This window comes from Trichomycterus rosablanca, chromosome 11 (genome assembly GCF_030014385.1).
Source record: "Trichomycterus rosablanca isolate fTriRos1 chromosome 11, fTriRos1.hap1, whole genome shotgun sequence".
NCBI classification, from domain to species: domain Eukaryota; kingdom Metazoa; phylum Chordata; class Actinopteri; order Siluriformes; family Trichomycteridae; genus Trichomycterus; species Trichomycterus rosablanca.
In genome coordinates, this window is record NC_085998.1 from 16,944,944 (window position 1) to 16,966,236 (window position 21,293).

General features: G+C 38.1%; 2 protein-coding genes across 3 annotated transcripts; one reads left to right on the forward strand and one right to left on the reverse strand.

Moving 5' to 3' along the window:
- Window positions 1–356: 356 nt before the first annotated feature.
- Window positions 357–4,382, forward strand: foxf1 (forkhead box F1). Its single transcript, XM_063004520.1, has 2 exons — window positions 357–1,554; window positions 3,305–4,382. Exons 1-2 carry the CDS (start codon window positions 576–578, stop codon window positions 3,466–3,468), a joined length of 1,143 nt encoding a protein of 380 aa, XP_062860590.1. The 5' UTR covers window positions 357–575; the 3' UTR covers window positions 3,469–4,382.
- A 4,240-nt stretch (window positions 4,383–8,622) lies between these two features.
- mthfsd (methenyltetrahydrofolate synthetase domain containing) lies at window positions 8,623–20,105 on the reverse strand. Of its 2 annotated transcripts, none has more exons than XM_063005206.1 (8): window positions 19,997–20,105; window positions 19,793–19,896; window positions 16,144–16,257; window positions 15,576–15,689; window positions 15,332–15,422; window positions 15,135–15,247; window positions 14,304–14,429; window positions 8,623–10,345 (listed from the first exon to the last, which is right to left on the reverse strand). In XM_063005206.1, exons 1-8 carry the CDS (start codon window positions 20,022–20,024, stop codon window positions 9,788–9,790), a joined length of 1,248 nt encoding a protein of 415 aa, XP_062861276.1. In that variant the 5' UTR covers window positions 20,025–20,105; the 3' UTR covers window positions 8,623–9,787. The 2 variants fall into 2 exon arrangements, with proteins under 2 accessions (XP_062861276.1, XP_062861277.1); XM_063005207.1 differs by lacking the exon at window positions 16,144–16,257 and adding an exon at window positions 16,298–16,411.
- Between the last annotated feature and the right edge of the window lie 1,188 nt (window positions 20,106–21,293).

Sequence of the window (21,293 nt, forward strand, 5' to 3'; positions counted from 1 at the left end):
TTACATATCATTATTATTAGCCATATTATTGCTCTGTATGCACCATAAAGTTTATATGCACTTTTTGACATGTTAAAGGTTAATATCTGTAGACAAATGCATGTAAAGAAGCTTTCTACCAGCTGAAAAGATTTGCCAGATGTTGGAGTTGGTCCACTTCTTCCAGCGGGGCTGAAAGTGGGCGTGGGTGGGCGGAGACAAGGGCGGAACGTTCTGCGCCTCTGACGTCCTCATGATGGTCAAGAGCCTTCCGAACGCTGATGGCCACAGATAAGTAAAAGGCGATCTGCTAAGCAGGGACAAGACCAGTCGGAAACTGAAGCTGTAAGAAGCTCTCTCGTTTTAATAGTGGATAGTTCTGATACGTATCATATGAGTTTCATTCTTGAGGGAGCTGCCTATTCGAGAGATTCTCAACTGTACTCTTGTTTTCTTGGCGCGTAAAGGGATTTTGGCGTTTTTGTGGGTCATGATACAATCTGGTTGAACGCAAAAGACCGAGGTTTCAGCGATCGAGCAACAACCACTGAGGATTTTTCTTAACCAAGAAGCAAAAAAGAAAAGCGCTAAGAAAAATGACTGCCGAGGTCCAGCAGCCCTCTGTTCAACCGCCTTCCCAAAGCAGCCCGATGTCCGCGCCCGAGAAAGCACACGCACAGTCAGCGCCCATGGACACGGCCTCCTCCACAACCAAAGCCAAGAAGACAAACGCCGGCATACGGCGTCCCGAAAAGCCGCCCTACTCTTACATCGCGCTTATTGTGATGGCCATCCAGAGCTCTCCAACCAAGCGTCTTACGCTCAGCGAAATCTACCAGTTCCTCCAGAGTCGCTTTCCGTTCTTCCGCGGCTCATATCAAGGCTGGAAAAATTCCGTGCGCCACAACTTATCCTTGAACGAGTGCTTCATCAAGCTGCCAAAAGGACTCGGGCGACCAGGGAAGGGCCACTACTGGACCATCGATCCGGCTAGCGAGTTCATGTTCGAGGAGGGCTCTTTTCGGCGGAGACCGCGCGGATTCAGGCGCAAATGTCAGGCGCTTAAGCCTTCCATGTACAGCATGATGAACGGTCTCGGGTTTAACCACATACCCGAATCTTATAACTTCCAAGGTAGCGGCGGAGGCCTGTCTTGTCCACCTAATAGTTTATCCTTAGAGAGCGGAATTGGGATGATGAACGGACATTTGGCCGGCAACATGGAAGGAATGGGCCTGGCGGGACACTCCATGTCCCATCTGTCAGCCAACAGTGCACATTCCTACATGGGTAACTGTACGGGATCCTCAGGGAGCGAGTATCCCCATCATGACAACTCGGCCTCGCCACTGCTGTCCGGTGGAGGAGTCATGGAGCATCCCGTTTACTCCAGCACCACTTCGGCGTGGGCACCAGCACCGTCGGCTACTCTTAATAACGGAGCTTCTTACATTAAACAGCAGCCGCTGTCTCCGTGCAACCCAGGGGCAAATCCTTTACAGCCCAGCTTACCTACACACTCTTTGGACCAGTCATATCTGCACCAGAATGGGCATAGTACGACGGACCTGCAAGGTAACTTTTTTTATTTATACCTTAATGCAGGCAAAGTTATTAATAAATATGTTCAAGGTGGATACAGTTACTGTAGCGCGTAAACGGTTGGATAGCTTTCTGGGGGCCCTAATCTACCCCCTCTTAAAAAAAATAGGATCGTATATAATAAGTAAAATAATTGCTTAATGATAACGGAATGCAATAAAAGTATTCCACAGCACACGTTTAAATAAATATATAAACAATTTAGTTTTCAATGAAAATTTACATTGATAATGTTCTATATGGAATTACACTTTAGTTTACAGAAAGGAACACAATGCCACGATACTACAGATAACTATAAGCTGCATCGGTGTTTACAATCCATATCAACCACTTAATTCTGCGCCTCAGTTTTTAAAAGCAAAACTATTTAACTATATAACTTCATAACCATTATTTTTTTATTAGATGTTTGTTTCCGTGTTTTTTATTATCATTTATTTTGAGACATTAGCAGTTCCCTTTTTCCACTCGCTCAAGTCACCTTTTACTGACAACGAAGTGGTATATGGTAACCCAACAGTGGTTTTAGGATCCTTGATATATGGGGCCCTACTCTGCCTATATCGCTTAGTATGTAGAACTGTCGTATGAAATCATTTTAAATGTATCTTATCTTTGCTAAATAAAAATGAATTTTTAATTTTTATGAACAATAATGGTAACTATAATAATTATAATAATTTGGAAATGCAAATTCTGTAGTAGGTCCAAACAATGTCCATTGGTCATTGACCATAAAAGTTGTCCTTATGAATTTCTGTGGATAGTTAGTAAAGGCAGGATGAGGGTAGTCTGTTTCTCTTCTGAAACCCGGATTTAAACTGGTGCCAATCTAGAGGCTAAAGAACAAGCGGTCCTGTGGGAATAGCGTGCGAGCTCTGCACTGTCAATTAGGACAGAGAGAGGGAGAAAAAGAGAGAGAGAAAGAGAGAGAGAGAGAGAGACCCATTTGTCACCCTGGAGTCAACTAGTCAAACCTTCCACACATCTTACAGTAAGTAACAGGCGACCACAACAAAAACAATCGTCATTATTAAACGTGTTGTGTTTTTAAATTCAGCAAAAAATGGCAAACTTTGGTCAAAAAGACTACACCCGAGTTCCAGATTTGTGTTTAGTCAAAGCATACATAATCAAATGATGAGTTCGATCCAGCCCTAACATATTACCGTCACCAATATTAAACAATAATAATAAGGGGAAATCATTCTTACTAAATGCGTTACTTTAAATGCAATTTCAAAGTGCGCATCATTTTAACATCAGTAATGTATTACAGCAATGCAGATTTTGCCAATAAAGTAACAGTAGGTAAAAGTAACTATGGCAAAGTGACAGCTGTTTTTATTTTATACGCTAAAAATTAATGGCACGCTTGGGATGTTTTTGAATTTATTTCTCCGACCAGATACCAAAAATACCATGCTGAGTACAATTTGGTGACGTGTTGACCAAGTACTTTCAAAAGAACCAAATGAATGATCATTTTAAGATTGGTTTTGCAGTTTAAACAATAGTGTGACTGGGTAAACCAAATATATAAAGTTTATACACACACACACACACACACACATATATATATACATATATAGTTTTATCTTAATGTGACTGGGTAAACCTATATATATATATATATATATATATATATATATATATATACACACACACACTGTAATCCACTATCGCGCCTAATGAGGACGGTTTGTGTTTTTCCCTGCAGGTATTCCCCGGTACCATTCCCAGTCTCCCAGCATGTGCGACAGGAAAGAGTTCGTCTTTTCCTTCAACGCTATGACATCTTCCTCCATGCATTCACCTGGAAGTGGCTCTTATTACCATCATCAACAAGTTGCTTATCAGGACATCAAACCCTGCGTGATGTGACAGCACTGTTAATAAAAACATGACTGATTCAACACTGATGAAGCCCCTGAACCCCTGTGTGGGGTGAGGGGGGAAACTCGGGCCCGACAGGAGCACAGTATGGATTCGCTGGAACGGCGCTCAACAACGTAAAAAAATTTGTAACTCGATGAAAGCAGCGATGGCCTCAAACTCGGTACAAGAACATGAACAGGAGTCAAGCCGGGTACCTTAACCGTGGCGGGTGCCCACCCGTTAAAAGCTTTCGAGGTGATGTGTGCCAAATATATTAAAGCTATTTCCAAATTAAATTGTGCTTAAAGACACGCAAATTCAGACAAACTATTGCGCATCTCAATGCCAACAAAGCCGCTTGGTACTAACTCTGCTGGCGGATGGATACCACTTGAGAGTAGATTTGACTGTCCGCGACGTCGTTACAGCAAACCAGGATAAAGTGTTTTTCAGTGAAATTATAATGTTTTATATATATTATTTTATTCAGGAAAAGCTGTTCGATATCTGATCATAGTCAATTTAGAAAATTCTGTTTAATTAGTGCGAATCCATTAGACTACCATTAGGAAAACGAAGGCACTTTTAAACGTTAAAAAGCGCATCTTATTTATTCTGTCTATATTTGATTTTTTTTTATTATAACCATAGTATTGAACGCTTTATTGGCAATATTTGCCTGGACGCTGTCTTATTCAGTGTAAACAGAAAATGAAGGTCGGATGTAAGCACTGTTCTTTTGTTTGTTTGGTGTTTTATTAATGTTTTGTATATCCGTATGAACACGAGTAATTTTCTAGCACTGTAAAATGTATATGTGTAGGTAATATCTTTTGGTAGAAATCTTTTCTTATGTTCGTGTCTTTAGACATGAAGTCATCTACGCACGATTTGTATGAAGTTGTATAAAACCCGTAATGGCATGCAGTTTGAATTAAACTGTTCAAAACATTCATGCACAAAATAATTACATCTTTTCAAATGTTATCCAGCAGTGATTCGAGCAGGGATGCAGCTAACTGAAATAGCTTAAATAGGTTAAATAGCTGTATTTTAAAAACAGAAAATCAGAAGATTGTATATATTCTTTTTCAAAGTAAACAATCCAATGCACTACATGCTATGTAAATATACATTCAATACGCATAAGAATTAGGCTACTGTAATAATAATAATAATAATAATAATAGTAACAATAATAATAATAATAATAATAATAACTGTTGTTCTGTTTTTAAAATTACGCACAATTATAAACCATTACAATTATATTTATTCTTGACGTTATTCCCCAACAGCAGTATTCAGTAGAACTGGAAGTATGATTTTTTTAGAGTTACAATCGTTTTTAATTGTTTTTCGTACATTCAGCATTTATTGCTCGTAATGTATTACTTAACTTGGTTTTAATATAGGCCTACGACATTACTAGTTAAATATTAATGTTTGCAGCAAGTAAATTAAAAACAAACACTTTTAGAGTAGAAAATTAATTTACAAGCGATGCCCTTTAAATAATTTGAGCTTTTTTTTCACAAAGCATCTAAAAGCATCTAGATGTTTTTCATATGGTTAAACAAACGACCTTGGTAAGCTTAATTCTGTAAACCCGAAATTCACATTTATTTTACTATTTTAATTGGTAAACATTTGTTTAGCAATATAAGTGAATAAAGTCCAAAGTACGACATTATTTTACCTAAACATAAAAAAGTTAAAAATAAAGTAAAAAGAGGAGAGGTGCGTTTAAGGGTAGATGAACCACAAACCAAAATTAATCTAACCACCATCTTGTGAATATAAAAACACCATTACAATATCAACCTACTACAACTTGCACATCTTCCCATTCTGAAATATCTACGACTATATATATATATATATATATATATATATATATATATATATATATATATATGATAAAATAGTATATTCTATAAATCAAGGAGTACAACAATAACAATTTTTAATAGTTGGTGTTGAAAAACAAAAACTTAATTTAACAAAAAAAAGTTTAAGTTTAAAATAACATTTTCTGAAGGTAAACTTGCATCTTTTTCAGAGGTATGACCTTTTTATGTGATATTTGCCAAATATTTGGGGCATCCGACAAAACCGGTAACTTTTACACTTTTATATTGTTTACAAATCTACCCAAAGTAAACAGGACTTTTGCACTTTAACACTGACGGTGTGCTCACATTATTAGACACTAATAAACCAGCTAAACCGCAAAACTGCAACAAACTAACGAGCCCGTATCCCACTTTGTACAAGATTGTGTTCGTGCACCCCCTAATGGCTCGGGTTAAAGGTACATTGGACTTTAAATACCGGTAAATAATTTATCGGCCGCAGGGGAAAATACAAATAGGCTACCGTAGCTCAATAAAAGATAACACTAATAAAAATGGGTGGCGAGCTGGGACAGCTGGTACAGTGGGTGCTACTGGGTTCGATCCTCGGTTTTGCATGTTGAGCCTCTACTTTTCTTACGCCTCCGAAAACACGCCAGTAAGTGGATGTTGATTGGCCACTCTAAATTGTTACCTGGTAGCTTGCTTTAAGTAAATGACCAAGTGTAAATATGTGGTGGCCTACAATAGACTGCCCCCGTGCTGAGTACCTGGCTAAACTAAAGTCCAGAATATCCGCGACTCAGACCAGGATAAAACGGTTCCTGAATACGAATGAATAAATCATCAACAGATGAAAAAAATTAAATTTAACTGATGCATATAGAATACAAATGTATATAGTTCAAAATGTAAGTTAATACATACACATTTAAAGTGCGGCATTTATTTTATTTGGGCTCTTTAAAATAATTAAACAATTAAGTAATGTTATTGTCAATTAAAGCAATGAAGTAATTGTCAATTAAATAAATAAACGCATTAAAATGTTGCGAGGAATAGAAGACTTGTTTCAGTATGAGAGTAGATGAATAATCTGCGCTGTTAAATGAAAAATATACATTTCTGTGTTACTAACTCCTCGGGAGATTTTAAAACAGCTATATAATTAAATTAAGTGCATTTTAAGCTCAGGCGGATGAAACTTGAACACACCAGAGGCCGCAGAGACCACCTGAGAGGACGAGAAAAATACTGCTACAACACAGCAAGCAAACCAGCTCCTTGTTTACAACGATCAGTCAAAATATTAGGACTACCGATCTAATATTCGACAAACTGTGTTGTGACACATTCACCTCATCACCAGGATTAAAACTATCTGCAATTTGGGCAGAGGGTCAATTCGCCGTTTTTCCTGCGAGCTATAGTGATTCAAATTCCCATGCGATTTAACACCTGAGCCACCATAATACAACCAGAGTCTTCTGGTAGCATTTTGAAGAGTCGATTCTATTAAATTGAACTATGAGTTTTGATTGGTTTTAATTAGAGAGGACGGTTCTTGGAACAATGGATAAGCCACACATTCCACACTAAACGATACACTTTTTTTAAATATCGTGTGAAAACAAATATATTTTACAGGAAAATGTGACTTTTTACATAGTTGCTGCATATACGTTTAAATGTATGCTTGGTGACGACAGCATGTATGGAAATTAAATAGGTTCAACACTTATTAAACATATTAAACACAGGTTAAACATAATTTTAAGGGCTCGAAACACCCCCATCTTACCATTCATCGAAAAATGTGTGTAAAAGTAATTCAAGCAGCTATATCACCAAAATATATTTCATACACCACCTTTGGTACAGTAAAACTGTTCTGTGGAAAAAAACTGTATACAACTGTAACAATAATGACTATATAGATAATCAACAGATACAGAGCAAAAGTTGAAAAAATCTATTTGACGGTAATTATAATACAAATCTAGTTATTACATTAGTTTTGATATAAATACAATATACATGCCCTAAAATATTTTTATTGTTGATGCTATATTTTCCTAATTTTGGCCACCCAAACTAATAAGTCTGTAGGCCATTTCCATCTATTTTACCTTGTATTTGTACAAACATTACATAAAAACAATTTGACTTCATTATTTATCTGGACAGGTAGCTAGAAAATGCAAATATGATGCAGACAAAATACATTACTATCTTAACAGGTAAATATAAATATTTAATATTGTTTGCTTTAAATTTAGTGTATATAAGCGTGTGTTTGTTTGGCAGCTTGGCCATACTACTATTCTGAATTTATTTGTGTAATTCATGTCCATTTCAAAAATATCCTGGATGTTTTAAATGAATCATTCAAAACAAGGCAATTTATTTGCAAATCACTGTACACTAATAAAAAGCTTCTTCAGATTTCTGAAGAATGACATGTTTAGCTCAAGTATCATCTGTGGTATGAACCATACAACATAGAAAGCACAGCCTCAGGCCCTGAGGGAGGAACACCGGCCGCACACTAACACAGGCCTCAAAACTTCTCTAACTGAAAGCTTGTGTTAACCAGTCTGGAGAAAGTCAATCTGAGAGACAGGCTGAAGTTGAGCGGATTCAGAATAAATTACAGTACGTGACTTGGCATATTTGAAGGCATCACTTATAGCTACCATATTATTCTGCATATTGATTTTTATGATGTGCATCAAAGGTATGTATAAGCATATCAAAGCAACCTTTTTTTCACCACACATATTCAACTAGACATCAGATCAAAAACATGGCATTACTCATCATCCAGATGACAATAGTAGTAATATTAATGATAATTCATTTATTAATAAAATATAAACAAAAAATACACTTTTACATTATTATTAGTATTATTATTATTATCCTGGTAAGTTTAACCTGATTTTTATTTGTATTAAAACTATTATAATAACCATATCATACATAATTATAATTATTATTATTATTAGGGCAGTGATAGCTCAGTGGTTAAGGTACTGGACTAGTAAACAGAAGGTTGCTGGTTCAAGCCCCGCACCCACCAAGTTGCCACTGTTGGGTCCCTGAGCAAGGCCCTTAACCCTCAATTGCTCATCGTGTTCAGCTCATTGTGTAAGTCGCTTTGGATAAAAGCGTCTGCTGAAAATGTAAATGTATTATTATATAATTATTATAACACTTTTATTATTAAAATTCAATAATACACACTTGCATTATTACACACTTATTTTTACTATTGATATTACAATAACCAAATAATACACAATTATTAATACTACTTTTATTATTATTATTACTTTTATACATTATTAGTACAGTATTCAATTTTTGTTTTTTTCTGTTCATCATTAGACATTCACTTCTCTTTACAAAATGTTATGATGATCTGGGTTGGGTTGGATCCAGCCTGTTCCAGAACTATCGTAGACATGGTGCAATTCTACTGAAGGCCAGCACACACTTATTCATTATTTACCCTCAACCTACTGACATGTTTTGAAAAAAGAAAAGAAAAGAAACCGGAATACCTGAAGGATGCCAGAGGCACGTGGGAAGAACATCCAAGTTTCAACCAGAAAGTAACTAAAGGTAAAAGTTGAAATGTTGCAGCTGACACTGTGTTTTTCTATTTTGGGACGGAGGTTGCTGGAAGTACCTGGTGCTAATCAGTTTATCTCATTAGTTCCATGATGCTAGAAAACCCACATGACCTAATGGCTCTGCAAGTGCTGAAGGCTGTTCACACAGTGACATTTACATACAGAAGATGGGAGATGGAAGCAGATCAATTTTTGTCAAAATAACTGACCTTGAGCTTAAACCATGGGCTTTAATATTAAACAAGCCCCTTCTTTATAAGCTTTAACAGCTCTGGGGCATGTCTGTGGAATTTTGTGTTCATTCAGTCAAAAGAACCTACAGCGCTGTACCAACACCACTAAGATCCGATTCCAGTCTCAGCTGTGCTGAGCAGGGGTTTCTCGCTGGCTATTTAAGGTGCCCACAGAAGAGGCGGTTTGAAGGGGCAGTGTGTGGCTCTCCTTATGCAATACTGTGCTCTGTGAGACCCCGCCTCTAGCAGATGAAAATATGCAATCATTGGTTGCACACATGTCGGAAAAAAAATTGGATACAACTATAATGGTGAGAAAACAGGGGAACAATTAATAAATAAAACATTAAATAAATAAAAAAACATATTGCTGCCTTTATTAAGTGAAGATAGCCTAATAAAAAATGACTTCTTGTAAGGATCAGTTTTTCTCAGTCAGGTGAAAAGCTTCAGTATTAACAAATTCACAAATTTTTTTTTTTTATTACATATTTTTAAACCAAAAAGTGAATTTTTACTCCAAATGAAATGTGGGTCTTTGCAGCCTCCTGTCTTTTTTTGGGATACTTGTTCTAACTGCTGTAGTGGTGTCCTTTAGTCATGTCTTTTGTGGTTTTGTTCTCTTTTGGCCTTTGTCAGCACTGGATCTATGGCCACCTTTTTGACTCTTAGCTCGCTCAGCCTGCAGTGTGTGTCCATTAATAGTGAGGCCCTGCAGGGAGACCAGAGCCCGATCTGCAGCCTGCCCATCGCTGTACTCTAGGAATGCCCTGTGCTGTGCCCCCTGCCAGGTAAGCTTAACAGGCATACTGTTTCTCTCTCTCAAGAAACCCTTCAGCTCACTCACTCTGAGTCCAGCTGGGATATCACCAAGGTAAACTGTGCTGATAGCACTCTGGGAATGGTCAAACTCTCCCTCTGGATTCTCACACTGGTCACCCATTGAGCCTGTAAGCTGAAGTTTGGGATCTCGCTTAGGATTATGTGTGAGGCTATGTTTTGAATCAGAACTAGGTTTAGCCTCAGGCTTAGGCTCTCTTTTGGCATTTTCACTTTCTGAAGGGGACACTTTTAGTCTCACGTCCTTGCCGGCTTTCTGTTCCAGGGCTCGCAGTTTTTTCAGGATGGGAATTTTCTCCAGCATCTCTGCATCTAGCTATAGACATAAAAATGACAGTGTTTTGAGGGTTGATAGCACATCTTATAAAGGGTAAGATAGCATTACGTTTCTTAATCAAATAATCTACCATCCCTGTGTGGCTGTCCATGCATCATAAAGTGCCCTTGAACTCAAACATATCCTTCTATATCTTTTAAATGGCTGCTTTCAATTAAAACAGGAACTAATAGAGATATCAGACATAAACTAATTCAGAGATGTATTGCATGGCACACTGGCCAAAAGTATGAGGCCACCTGACGATGAGCTTGTTGGTCATAAATCATGTGTATTAATTAGAGATGCATGAGTACCGATACTGGTTTCGGGTATTTGCCCGATACCGCGCTCATTAACTTGTACTCGTACTCGCAAACGAGGCTCCGATACTAAACATCCGATACCGTGTGCCTAGTGCACGTTGCTGCGTTATGCCTAGTTCACACTACACGACTTTTGCCCTGATTTTCGCTCAGCGGCTGGTCGGCGCTAGATTTGCCGGCTCGGGAGCAACTCGGCGTTCGCTCGGCGATCAAAACTCGGCTCTCGATCACTAAGTGTGAACTATCCAACAACTGGATCCGACCGGCTCGCCGAGTTTTCTAGCACGTCAGATCAGAGCGGTAAAGAGAATCTACGGCTCTGCGTCAGATATCTGATCTGAGATGTGCGACTGGGAATGAGTGACATGTCAAACAGCCAATGAGAACGCAGGATACGGTGTGAGGGGAAACGCAGGAGAGGAGTGTAAACAGGTGGGACAGGGGGATAATATAGTTTATATCAGAATACAGTTCACACACACGTTTTACAGTATTTCTGACCTGATTGTTCTCTACAAAACATAACAAAACACCAACATTGCAAAAATATTTATTAACCTCCAACTCACTATTAGGGCTGGGTAGCGCCACTAATTTCCTGGATCAATTCGATTCGATTCACAAGGTCCCGATTCGATTCGATTTCCGATTCGATTCAACACAGTTAGGCATATTTGAGTTACATTAACAGGTTTTGTTTAAATATGTACAGATGTTCAGAGAACGAATGTGATAATTGTACAAAGTACATAATATTTTCATTATTACAAATATTTGTGTATTTTGTTTACATATATAATTAATCCAAAACAGAAAACATTAACATTTATTTTTTATTATTATTTTATATGTCTGACACACTACAACATTGTAAATGTAATGTAAACATACACCTGGCTGTTGAACTGCTTATGCCAAGTTTACACTACACGACTTTCTGATTTGCCGGGTCGCTGTACAGTTCACACTGCACGACTCATGGGCGATGGGGGGTTTTACACTACACCATCTATCACCAACTGGAATCACAGGTGAGCTTCTCTGGTCTCCAAAACTACGTTTGTCACGAAAACAAACGTGAGAAGTGACTAGGGGTTTAATGATACCACGTCCAAACATGCACATCAACAAGTAGCGAGAGATCAAGTGAGAAAAATAAAGGAATCTGAGTGGATTTGGCAACGCGAACAGAATGGCTTGTTCTGTAGTAAGTTGGAGGTTAATAAATATTTTGTAGGAACTAATATTTTGTTTTGTAGAGAATGATCAGGTCAGAAATACTGTAAAACTTATGTGCTGATGTATTCTGATAGAAACTATATTACGCCCCTGAACCACCTGTTTACAACCTCGCCCCTGTGTTTCCCCTCGCTGTTTCACACATTGATTGAGAGCCGAGTTTAGATAGCCGAGTGAACACCGAGTTTCTCCCGAACCTAGCGCTGACCAGTCGCCGAGCGAAAATCAGTGCAAAAATCATGTAGTGTGAACTAGACATTACTTGAGCTTCTGCTATGCTGAACTGATGTGCAGGTCAGATCTCGTTGCGCAAAAAAACAGTGGCTGGTCACGCGAAATTAAAGGGGGTAACCATAGTAACAGATTTCCGTGTACAACGTAAAAAGGGGCGTATTTAAAAGATCGATCTCGCATTTATATGAATCTATATCGGATCGTTCAAATAAAGATCGATTCGAATCGAAAAATTGATTTTATAAACCCACCCCTACTCACTATAGAACAATCCATGCTATTCGTGTTGCCAAATCCACTCAGATTCATTTATTTTTCCTCCTTGATTTCATCACCTCAGTGCACAAACACTTTGATGACTCGCTACTTGTTGATGTGCATTTTTGGACGTGGTATCATTAAACTTCTCGTCACTTCTCACGTGTGTTTTTGTTTAAAAAAAAAAAAACGGTATTCTAAATAGGTATCGGTATCGGTATCGGCAAGTACAAAAATACATGTACTTGTACTCGTACTCGGTTGGGAAAAAATGGTATCGATGCACCGGGATTAGGATAAATGCACACATTTAAAATAATGACTTTTTAATTATTACACCGATCAGCCATAACATTAAAACCACCTCCTTGTTTCTACATGAACTGTCAATTTTATCAGCTCCACTCATCATATCGAAGCACTTTGTAGCTCTACAATTACTGACTGTAGTCCATCTGTTTCTCGACATCGACTTTGTTAGCCCCCTTTCATGCTGTTCTTCAATGGTCAGGACTCCTACAGAGTAGGTATTATTTGGGTGGTGGATCATTCTCAGCACTGCAGTGACACTGACATGGTGGTGGTGTGTTAGTGTGTGTTGTGCTGGTATGAGTGGATCCAGACACAGCAATGCTGATGGAATTTTTAAACACCTCACTGTCACTGCTGGACTGAGAATAGTCCACCAACCAAATATATCCAGCCAACAGCTTCCGGATATGAAGGTCTAGAAGATGACCAACTCAAACAGCAGCAATAGATGAGTGATCGTCTCTGACTTTACATCTACAAGGTGGACCAACTAGGTAGGAGTGTCTAATAGAGTGGACAGTAAGTGGACACGGTATTTAAAACCTCCAGAAGTACTGCTGTGTCTGATCCACTCATACCAGCACAACACACACTAACATACCACGACCATGTCAGTGTCCCTGCAGTGCTGAGAATCATCCACCACCCAAATAATACCTACTCTGTGGTGGTCCTGTGGGGGTCCTGACCATTAAAGAACTGGGTGAAAGCAGGTTAAAAATGTATGTAGTGAAAAAGATGGACTACAGTCAGTAATTGTAGAACTTTACAGTGCTTCTATATGGTAAGTGAAGCTGATAAAATGGACAGTGAGTGTAGAAACAAGGTTTTAATGTTATGGCTGATCAGTGTATCTGCTGAAACCGATATGATGGTGATATCATGCATCCATCAATTTATGAAGAGGTGTTTTTCAATAAAATTCTTTGAATTTAAATAAAATGTTTAATTAAACAACAGATTTTACACATTTTCAGTGTAGGGTTGTGCAAATAAACCACAGTAAATTTAATTATCATTATTCAACCCATTGTTACAAGGGGTGACGATACCTCTGCAGCTATACAGAGCATAACCCCTAAAGAAAATACAGATCTGTGTTTTAAACTTGTCTGTCTGTCACGGATTCTTACAATATTTTATTCTCACGAGGGGAAAAGTGCCATCACCACAGCCGGTTTGATACAAAACATACACACCCTATTGTCTGCTTTGGTTCCATGCAGTATGAAAACTTATGAATGCCAGGACCACAAATCCCGCTAAGACCAGACGTTCCCTACACAGAGCTAAAGATTTTGGCTGACTAAGGTGACTCAAAGGCACCACGGTTAACAAATATGGCCACTAATTCACTCAGACAACATAAACAATGAGCAAACTTGCCATATAAGGACAAAGAAAAATATGTTTTACATGATTTCCCAAGAGTTCACCAAGTGGTTTTTGTGAGAACATCCCAGTGGTTGTAAGAACACTGTGTGCTCTGAGATGCTACTTCCATGCAATAACATTGAAAATGATAGTGTCTTGCTGTTGAAATTCCAGAAGAATTTTTTGCCAGTGGTGGCACACATGTTTTTACTTACCTTGGACCAAATGATGCCCTGAGGCTTGGGGTGCTTACAATCAGTCTTGATAATCCGGGTTGGAGTGAGTATATAGTCCACTGTGAGATCATGACTTTCAGTTAGCGATTCTGGAACGTCCACAACCTATTGGAGGACAAATCAACAGGAGAGCAGCATGAGAGTTTATTAAACTCCAAATTTTTAATTTTATATGATTTTAGGCATTGAATAGCACATAACTGGTTTTCTTTACTGATATGAATGATTGGATCTCCATCTCTGATTTGTCAATCTATGAATACATAGAGGTGCTATCTGTAAAAAATTGCAACTTGGTCATTTTTAATGGATGATGGCCATGCATTGGTGCAGAATTATTATTGGCATATGACCGTAATTAAAACCAGTGTCACCAATACATTTTTAACTGGTGCCAGGAATGTCTATGTCAACACAGACTTCATCCTAAATCAAAGGCAGGGATCAAATTAATATTGATTTGATCAAACACAAATACCAATTTATTTGAATATCTAGAAAACTCATACTTAAAAATACTTAATATTTTTACTGGTTTTAAATAACTGACAATATAGTTGATTTTGCAGTGCTCTGGGGTGCTATCAGCTGGTCGGGCATCAAAATACAGACATATCGGTCTATGCATGGGAAGGTGGCGAACACCCCATGATCAATTGGTGTCCTTTCCCAGGTGTGTTACTGTATTGCGTCCAGTGATTTCGGAGAAGCCAGACCAGGATAAGCTGTGGTAAAAACATTTAAAAAATAAAATGATACATTCTGCAGTGTATAGTTGTGTTGAGATGTAAATAAGCAGGAGGTTTTGACCTGACAGTCATGAACAACAGTCACAACCACTGTAGAATCCTTCACAGCTCCCATTGAGACCATCATGGCATATTCCATGTCTGCAAATCCCTCTCCTTTTCCAATTCTGTAACCTAGAAAAATAAAAAAAATATTGGATAAAATATTTACAAACAGGGTTTATAATACCTTATGAGCAACACCTGGTACATGTTTACCCTTCTCTGATACTGCTACAGATCCAACCACCATCAGATCAACCTGAACCTTGGCATCTAAACCAACCGGGATACTGAACTCCTTAACCCCCTGGCTTCAAACAGCAGAATCAGTGATTAGGCAATTTTCCATTTTCTACAATTAGATTAATTACATCATAATTATAAGTGCAAAAAGAGAAATATTAATGCATTAAGCAACTTTATTATTATATATTTTTATAACACACAAGATGTAACTCACCTGAGAAGTAGAACACACTCGCAGATCCTCTCTGGTGGCATTACTAGGTGGAACAATTTTGTTAAACAGTCCTGTCCGGAGTCGAGGTGTCGGAACCAGCAACGTTTTTCCAGCCTTAAATCAAAATAAAATCATGCTTTACACCAGAAATATTAAAGTGCATTTGAGCTGAGAATAATCATACTGAGTCTGCAAAACATACAATAAAGTACATAAAACGTGGAATACTACTGCTAAAATTTCAGATTTTTTTTTCCCCTTTTTTTGTGGAAATAAGTAAACAGACATTTAACAGACATTTAAACAAATTAACAAACTTAATACATTGAAAAAAAAAAATACATAAAACAAAAATGAGAATCATAAATCATAAAAAATCTAGCATAACCAATATAAAATATTGAATGCGACAACTTTTGCATATGCCACGTCTTTTACACTATGTGCAATTGACAAGTTATTTATTCTAATTTCATAATAATTCTAAATATATGCTGCTATGTGAGCTCTAATTTTTACTTCACATGCACAGACAAAACACTTTTACATCAAAAAAAGTCAAAGATACCTGCAGAGCAGCTAACCGAGCCCCCTCCAGGGGTTTATCTGGATCCACCTTGATATCATTGCTTCTGGAGAAGAACTCTAAGCTCACAATCTTACTGCAAGCCCCATGTGCCCCCTGAAATAAGACAAGTTCATGTGAGAAGTAACTCACTTACATGCAAGGTATTAAAGCGAGCCTGCTCCTGTGGCCTGTCAGGGTTCACTTTGACCACCCAACTGGACTGGAACTCCTGCAGGATAGGAAGCTTGTTGCAGGCCTGGGTAGCAGTCTATCAGTGCACAACACAAACAATGTAAATAATTTCTATAATGATTGTTGTATGATTATTATAATAAAGGATGTTATTATTTATTTATATTTAATATAGACATGGACATGTTCTTATTCTTATAAAGCCAATTCTCTGTTTGACTTAAAGAAAACAGTTCTATGACTTTGTATTTGAACTTTGTATTCTTTGATGAACTTTGTATTCATTAAAAAAGAGAAGAAAGACCATCTTAACCTCTTTAAAATCAGCTTAGGTGGACATGACCGTACAGCAAAGCCTATAAAATTTTACCTGTATGTTAGGTTTATCTTTTTTTTTTAATATTGTATTCAACACAGTGTACATGAATTAGTCACAAAAACAGGCTTGATAGTGACCTAATCATTCTGCTATAAAAGAGATTTGGCTATCATTACAGAGTGGTTTGATAAACAGGATAAAGTCAAGTACATATATGAGCAAATTTAAACATGAATAATTAAATTTAAACATAAATAATTAATAACTGATTCTAGAGTGCAGACTACAGTCCCTGACAGAAGTTCTGTCGCTTATCCATGTTGTGGAAACAAAAGCTTATAACCTGACTTTAAATTCATCCATTGGTTTTAGAAATGACTCATATGAAAGCTGAAACCCTCCCAAATGAGGTTTAATTTACGAAAATAAATTTGCTTCACTGCAGAAATATTGATCATTTAATGAACACAGAAAGGTCAGATTTTGGCAAGACAAAAGTTTTGTCGCCCACAGAAAGTAATGTGAAAATCAAACAAATAATGTACTTCAAATACAAAGATATGTTTCATAACATTGGTGAATGAAGTTGTGGTGCTATTAGAGCCATATTTAATATTTTGTGTGACTTCCATGAGCTTTAAGGACTGCATCCATGCGGTTCCACAATCATTCATACAATTTATTGATGAAGTCATCAGAAATAGCAAAGAATGCAGTCTTACATGCCTCCCAGAGTTCATCAAGATTCTTTGGTTTTGTCTTCCAAGCTTCCTCTTTCATCCTACCCCAAACATGCTCAATGATGTTCATGTCTGGTGACTGGGCTGGCCAGTCCTGGAGCACCTTGATCTTCTTCGCCTTGAGGAACTTTGATGTAGAGATGGATGTATGAGATGGAGCACAATCCTGCTGCAAAATTTGACCCCTTTTATGATTGGGAATGTAAGAGGTAGCTAATACTTCTTGATATTTTAGGCTATTGATATTGCCTTCCACCTTGCAAATGTTTCGCACACCCCATACTGAATGTAACCCCAGACCATGATCTTTCCACCACCAAACTTAACAGTTTTCTGGGTGAATCTTGGATCCATACGGGCTCCAGTAGGTCTCCTGCAGTATTTGTGGCGGCTGTGGTGTAATTCAACTGAAGATTCATCTGAGAAATCCACCTTCTGCCACTTTTCCAGCGTCCATCCGTTTAGCAGGCTGTGGGCCTTTTGTTTAGTGCTGGCTTCTGGGCACTGATTCGACCATGGAGGCCATTTCGAGACAGAATCCTACAAACTGTTCTAGTTGACACAGGGACCAGGCCTGGTGGAGCTCTGCTGCAGTGGAAGAGGGGCTGGCTTTGGATTTTCTAACCAACAAACGTTCCTCCTTAGCAGTTGTCTTGCGGGGTCTGCCGGACCTGGGCTTGTCAAAAACATCTCCAGTCTCTTCAAATCTTTTTTTAATTCTTTGTACTTGACGCTGAGACATATTAAAGGTGCCAGCCACCTCTGCAGTGGATCTGGTCTTCAGCCTCTTGATAATCAAGGCTTTGGTCGCAGGGTGGATTTTTGGCATGTTGTCAGAGGTGAAGTTGCAGTTCAAGTGAAGGTCTGGGGTGCTGGGGTTCTTTTTATACACACCCACTAATTAACCGATCAATTAGTGAGCACAGGTGAGGCTGTAAACTAGGATTGGGTGCATTATATGACAAGGCGACAAAACTTTTGTCTTGCCAAAATCTGACCTTTCTGTGTTCATTAAATGATCAATATTTCTGCAGTGAAGCAAATTTATTTTCGTAAATTAAACCTCATTTGGGAGGGTTTCAGCTTTCATATGAGTCATTTCTAAAACCAATGGATGAATTTAAAGTCAGGTTATAAGCTTTTGTTTCCACAACAGGGATAAGCGACAGAACTTCTGTCAGGGACTGTACAAGGTAGATCCTCACCTCGTTTGTCCCATAATAAAAAACTGGAAGATTTTCTTCTTGAAGAAATGCACCAACAAACAACCACAAACTATTCAATTAAAAAGTAAGCTGGGTTATTTTGTCTTTGTTTTATTTTGTTTTTGGAAGGGGGTCCTATTTTTATGTTTTTGATGATACACCGATCAGCCATAACATTAAAACCACCTCCTTGTTTCTACACTCACTGTCCATTTTATCAGCTCTACTTACCATATAGAAGCACTTTGTAGTTCTACAATTACTGACTGCAGTCCATCTGTTTCTCTACATACCCTTTGAGCCTGCTTTCACTGTGTCCTTCAATGGTCAGGACCACCACAGAGTAGGTAGTATTTGGGTGGTGGATGATTCTCAGCATTGCAGTGACAATGACGTGGTGGTGGTGTGTTAGTGTGTGTTGTGCTGGTATGAGTGGATCAGACACATCAATGCTGATGGAGTTTTTAAACACCGTGTCCACTCACTGTCCACTCTATTAGACACTCCTACCTAGTTGGTCCACCTTTTAGATGTAAAGTCAGAGACGATCGCTAATTTCGCTAACTAACCCGTGGCTCGTTGTGTGACTATGTTATGTTCTTATGTTTACATGTGCTTGTGTGCTGTTAGGGGCTTTTTTTCATGTTACCACAGTGTATCTCCTACTCTCCCAATGTATTACCATTTCTAACGATGCAAATTTCCCCATTGTGGGATTAATAAAGGATATCTTATCTTATTTATTGCTGCTGTTTGAGTTGATCATCCTCTAGACCTTCATCAGTGGTCACACTAACGCACCACCACCATGTCATTGTCACTGCAGTGCTGAGAATGATCCACCACCCAAATAATATCTGCTCTGTGGTGGTCCTGTGGGGGTCCTGACCATTGAAGAACAGGGTGAAAACAGGCTAAAAAGTATGTAGAGAAACAGATGGACTACAGTCAGTAATTGTAGAACTACAAAGTGCTTCTACATGGTAAGTGGAGCTGATAAAATGGACAGTGAGTGTAGAAACAAGGAGGTGGTCATAATGTTATGCCCAATCGGTGTATGTTATTACGTGTTTCTGGTATTTTGTCCACCAAGTTATGGTACACGAGCATTCCGCTGTCTACGGATATAACCGCAAATACATAATTTTATTAATCTAGCAAACCAATATTAAACCATTGCATATTTGTATTACCTTAAAGTTGGGAATTCTGTGGTGCACTGGTCTTGGGAAGTTTGCTAGATCTTTAGCCTCGATGTAATTCCATACTTTCTGACGAATGTCCCCTTTAGTCGCCCCTTAACAAGGAATGAAAACAGTAAACGCTGGCAATTTGCTTGGTTTAATTACAATTACAATATTGCACATTACAATAAAGTATAAAATACATTAATCTACCTTTATTTATATCTATAGTGTGTTCCATGATCTAGTACTTTCTAGAAAGTGTAAAGCTTGTACACACTCGCCTGTCACTTGAGCGTTAATTCCTAACTTCACACTCGCCTCAGCCGCTCCTGGTTGGCTGTGTCCCAAATTACAACCAACCACCTATTTCTTAACGTGGTCTGTTGCACTCTGCGTATTCTGTACTAACTATGCTACATTAGTTGAACACGATTCTATTGTGGGATACTAAGATGGATTTATGAATAATGAAAATATATGGATATTGTACATTATTATTTTAAACATTATTACAAAGTGGCAAAATCCATAAACAAGTGCACTATGTAGTACTCATGGTGTAATTTTGGACACGACTTCGAAAGCTGGTGCTACAGTGTCTTAAAACGGACAAAACTCATTTCGTTTTTCTAAGTAATAAACACAAGTGTGTTCACAACGTAGTTATAACCGCTAATTTTAACATTTGCAATGTTGTATGAATGCAGTTAGAAAGAAACCATTTAAAGGGTACCTATATTATAGCAATAAGCCACGAGAGACCGTGCGTTACTGCGATTTTATCACGAGGAAGGTTGTTTTGGCACAACGCGAAGTGGAGTGCCTAAAATGTCTTTCCCGTGATAAAATCATAGCAGTAACGTGCGGTCTCTCGTGGCTTATTGCTTTTATAAAACGGCGGTCAACATAAAATATAATAAAATACAACAATGTTCAATTTACAGTGTTGCTAGGCAACATGACGGCGAACATAACATTCACTTTTTCTTTTCAGTGGCGTATTAATATGGAATGATGTGAGGTGGTCATAGGTGTGCGTTTATCGGGGATTTTACAACGGCTTCGAACGCGGCTCAGCCAATCAGATTTTAGGACCGGAACTATCCGTTTTATAATAGTGTTCAACCAAGTTTGTACTTTTTCTTTTCAGTGGCGTATTAATATGGAATGATGTGAGGTGGTCATAGCTGTGCGTATATCGGGGATTTTACAACGACTTCGAACGTGGCTCAGCCAATCAGATTTTAGGACCGAAACTATCCGTTTCATAACATTACTTATCTATCATTATCTTTAGTTAACTATAGTGTAAACTGTTATCTTATAGCCTAACAGCTGTTTAGATATAAACTTGTTTTTAAATTTTAAATCAATGTAATACTGAATAACACATTATGTCTCAGCTTCAGCCAGTGGAAAGATGACCATTCTTCAAGTTAAGTTAAACTGGATGTTGCCGTACTGCATTACCAACTTCTGTCCACCCGATGGCGCCAAAAACCATGTA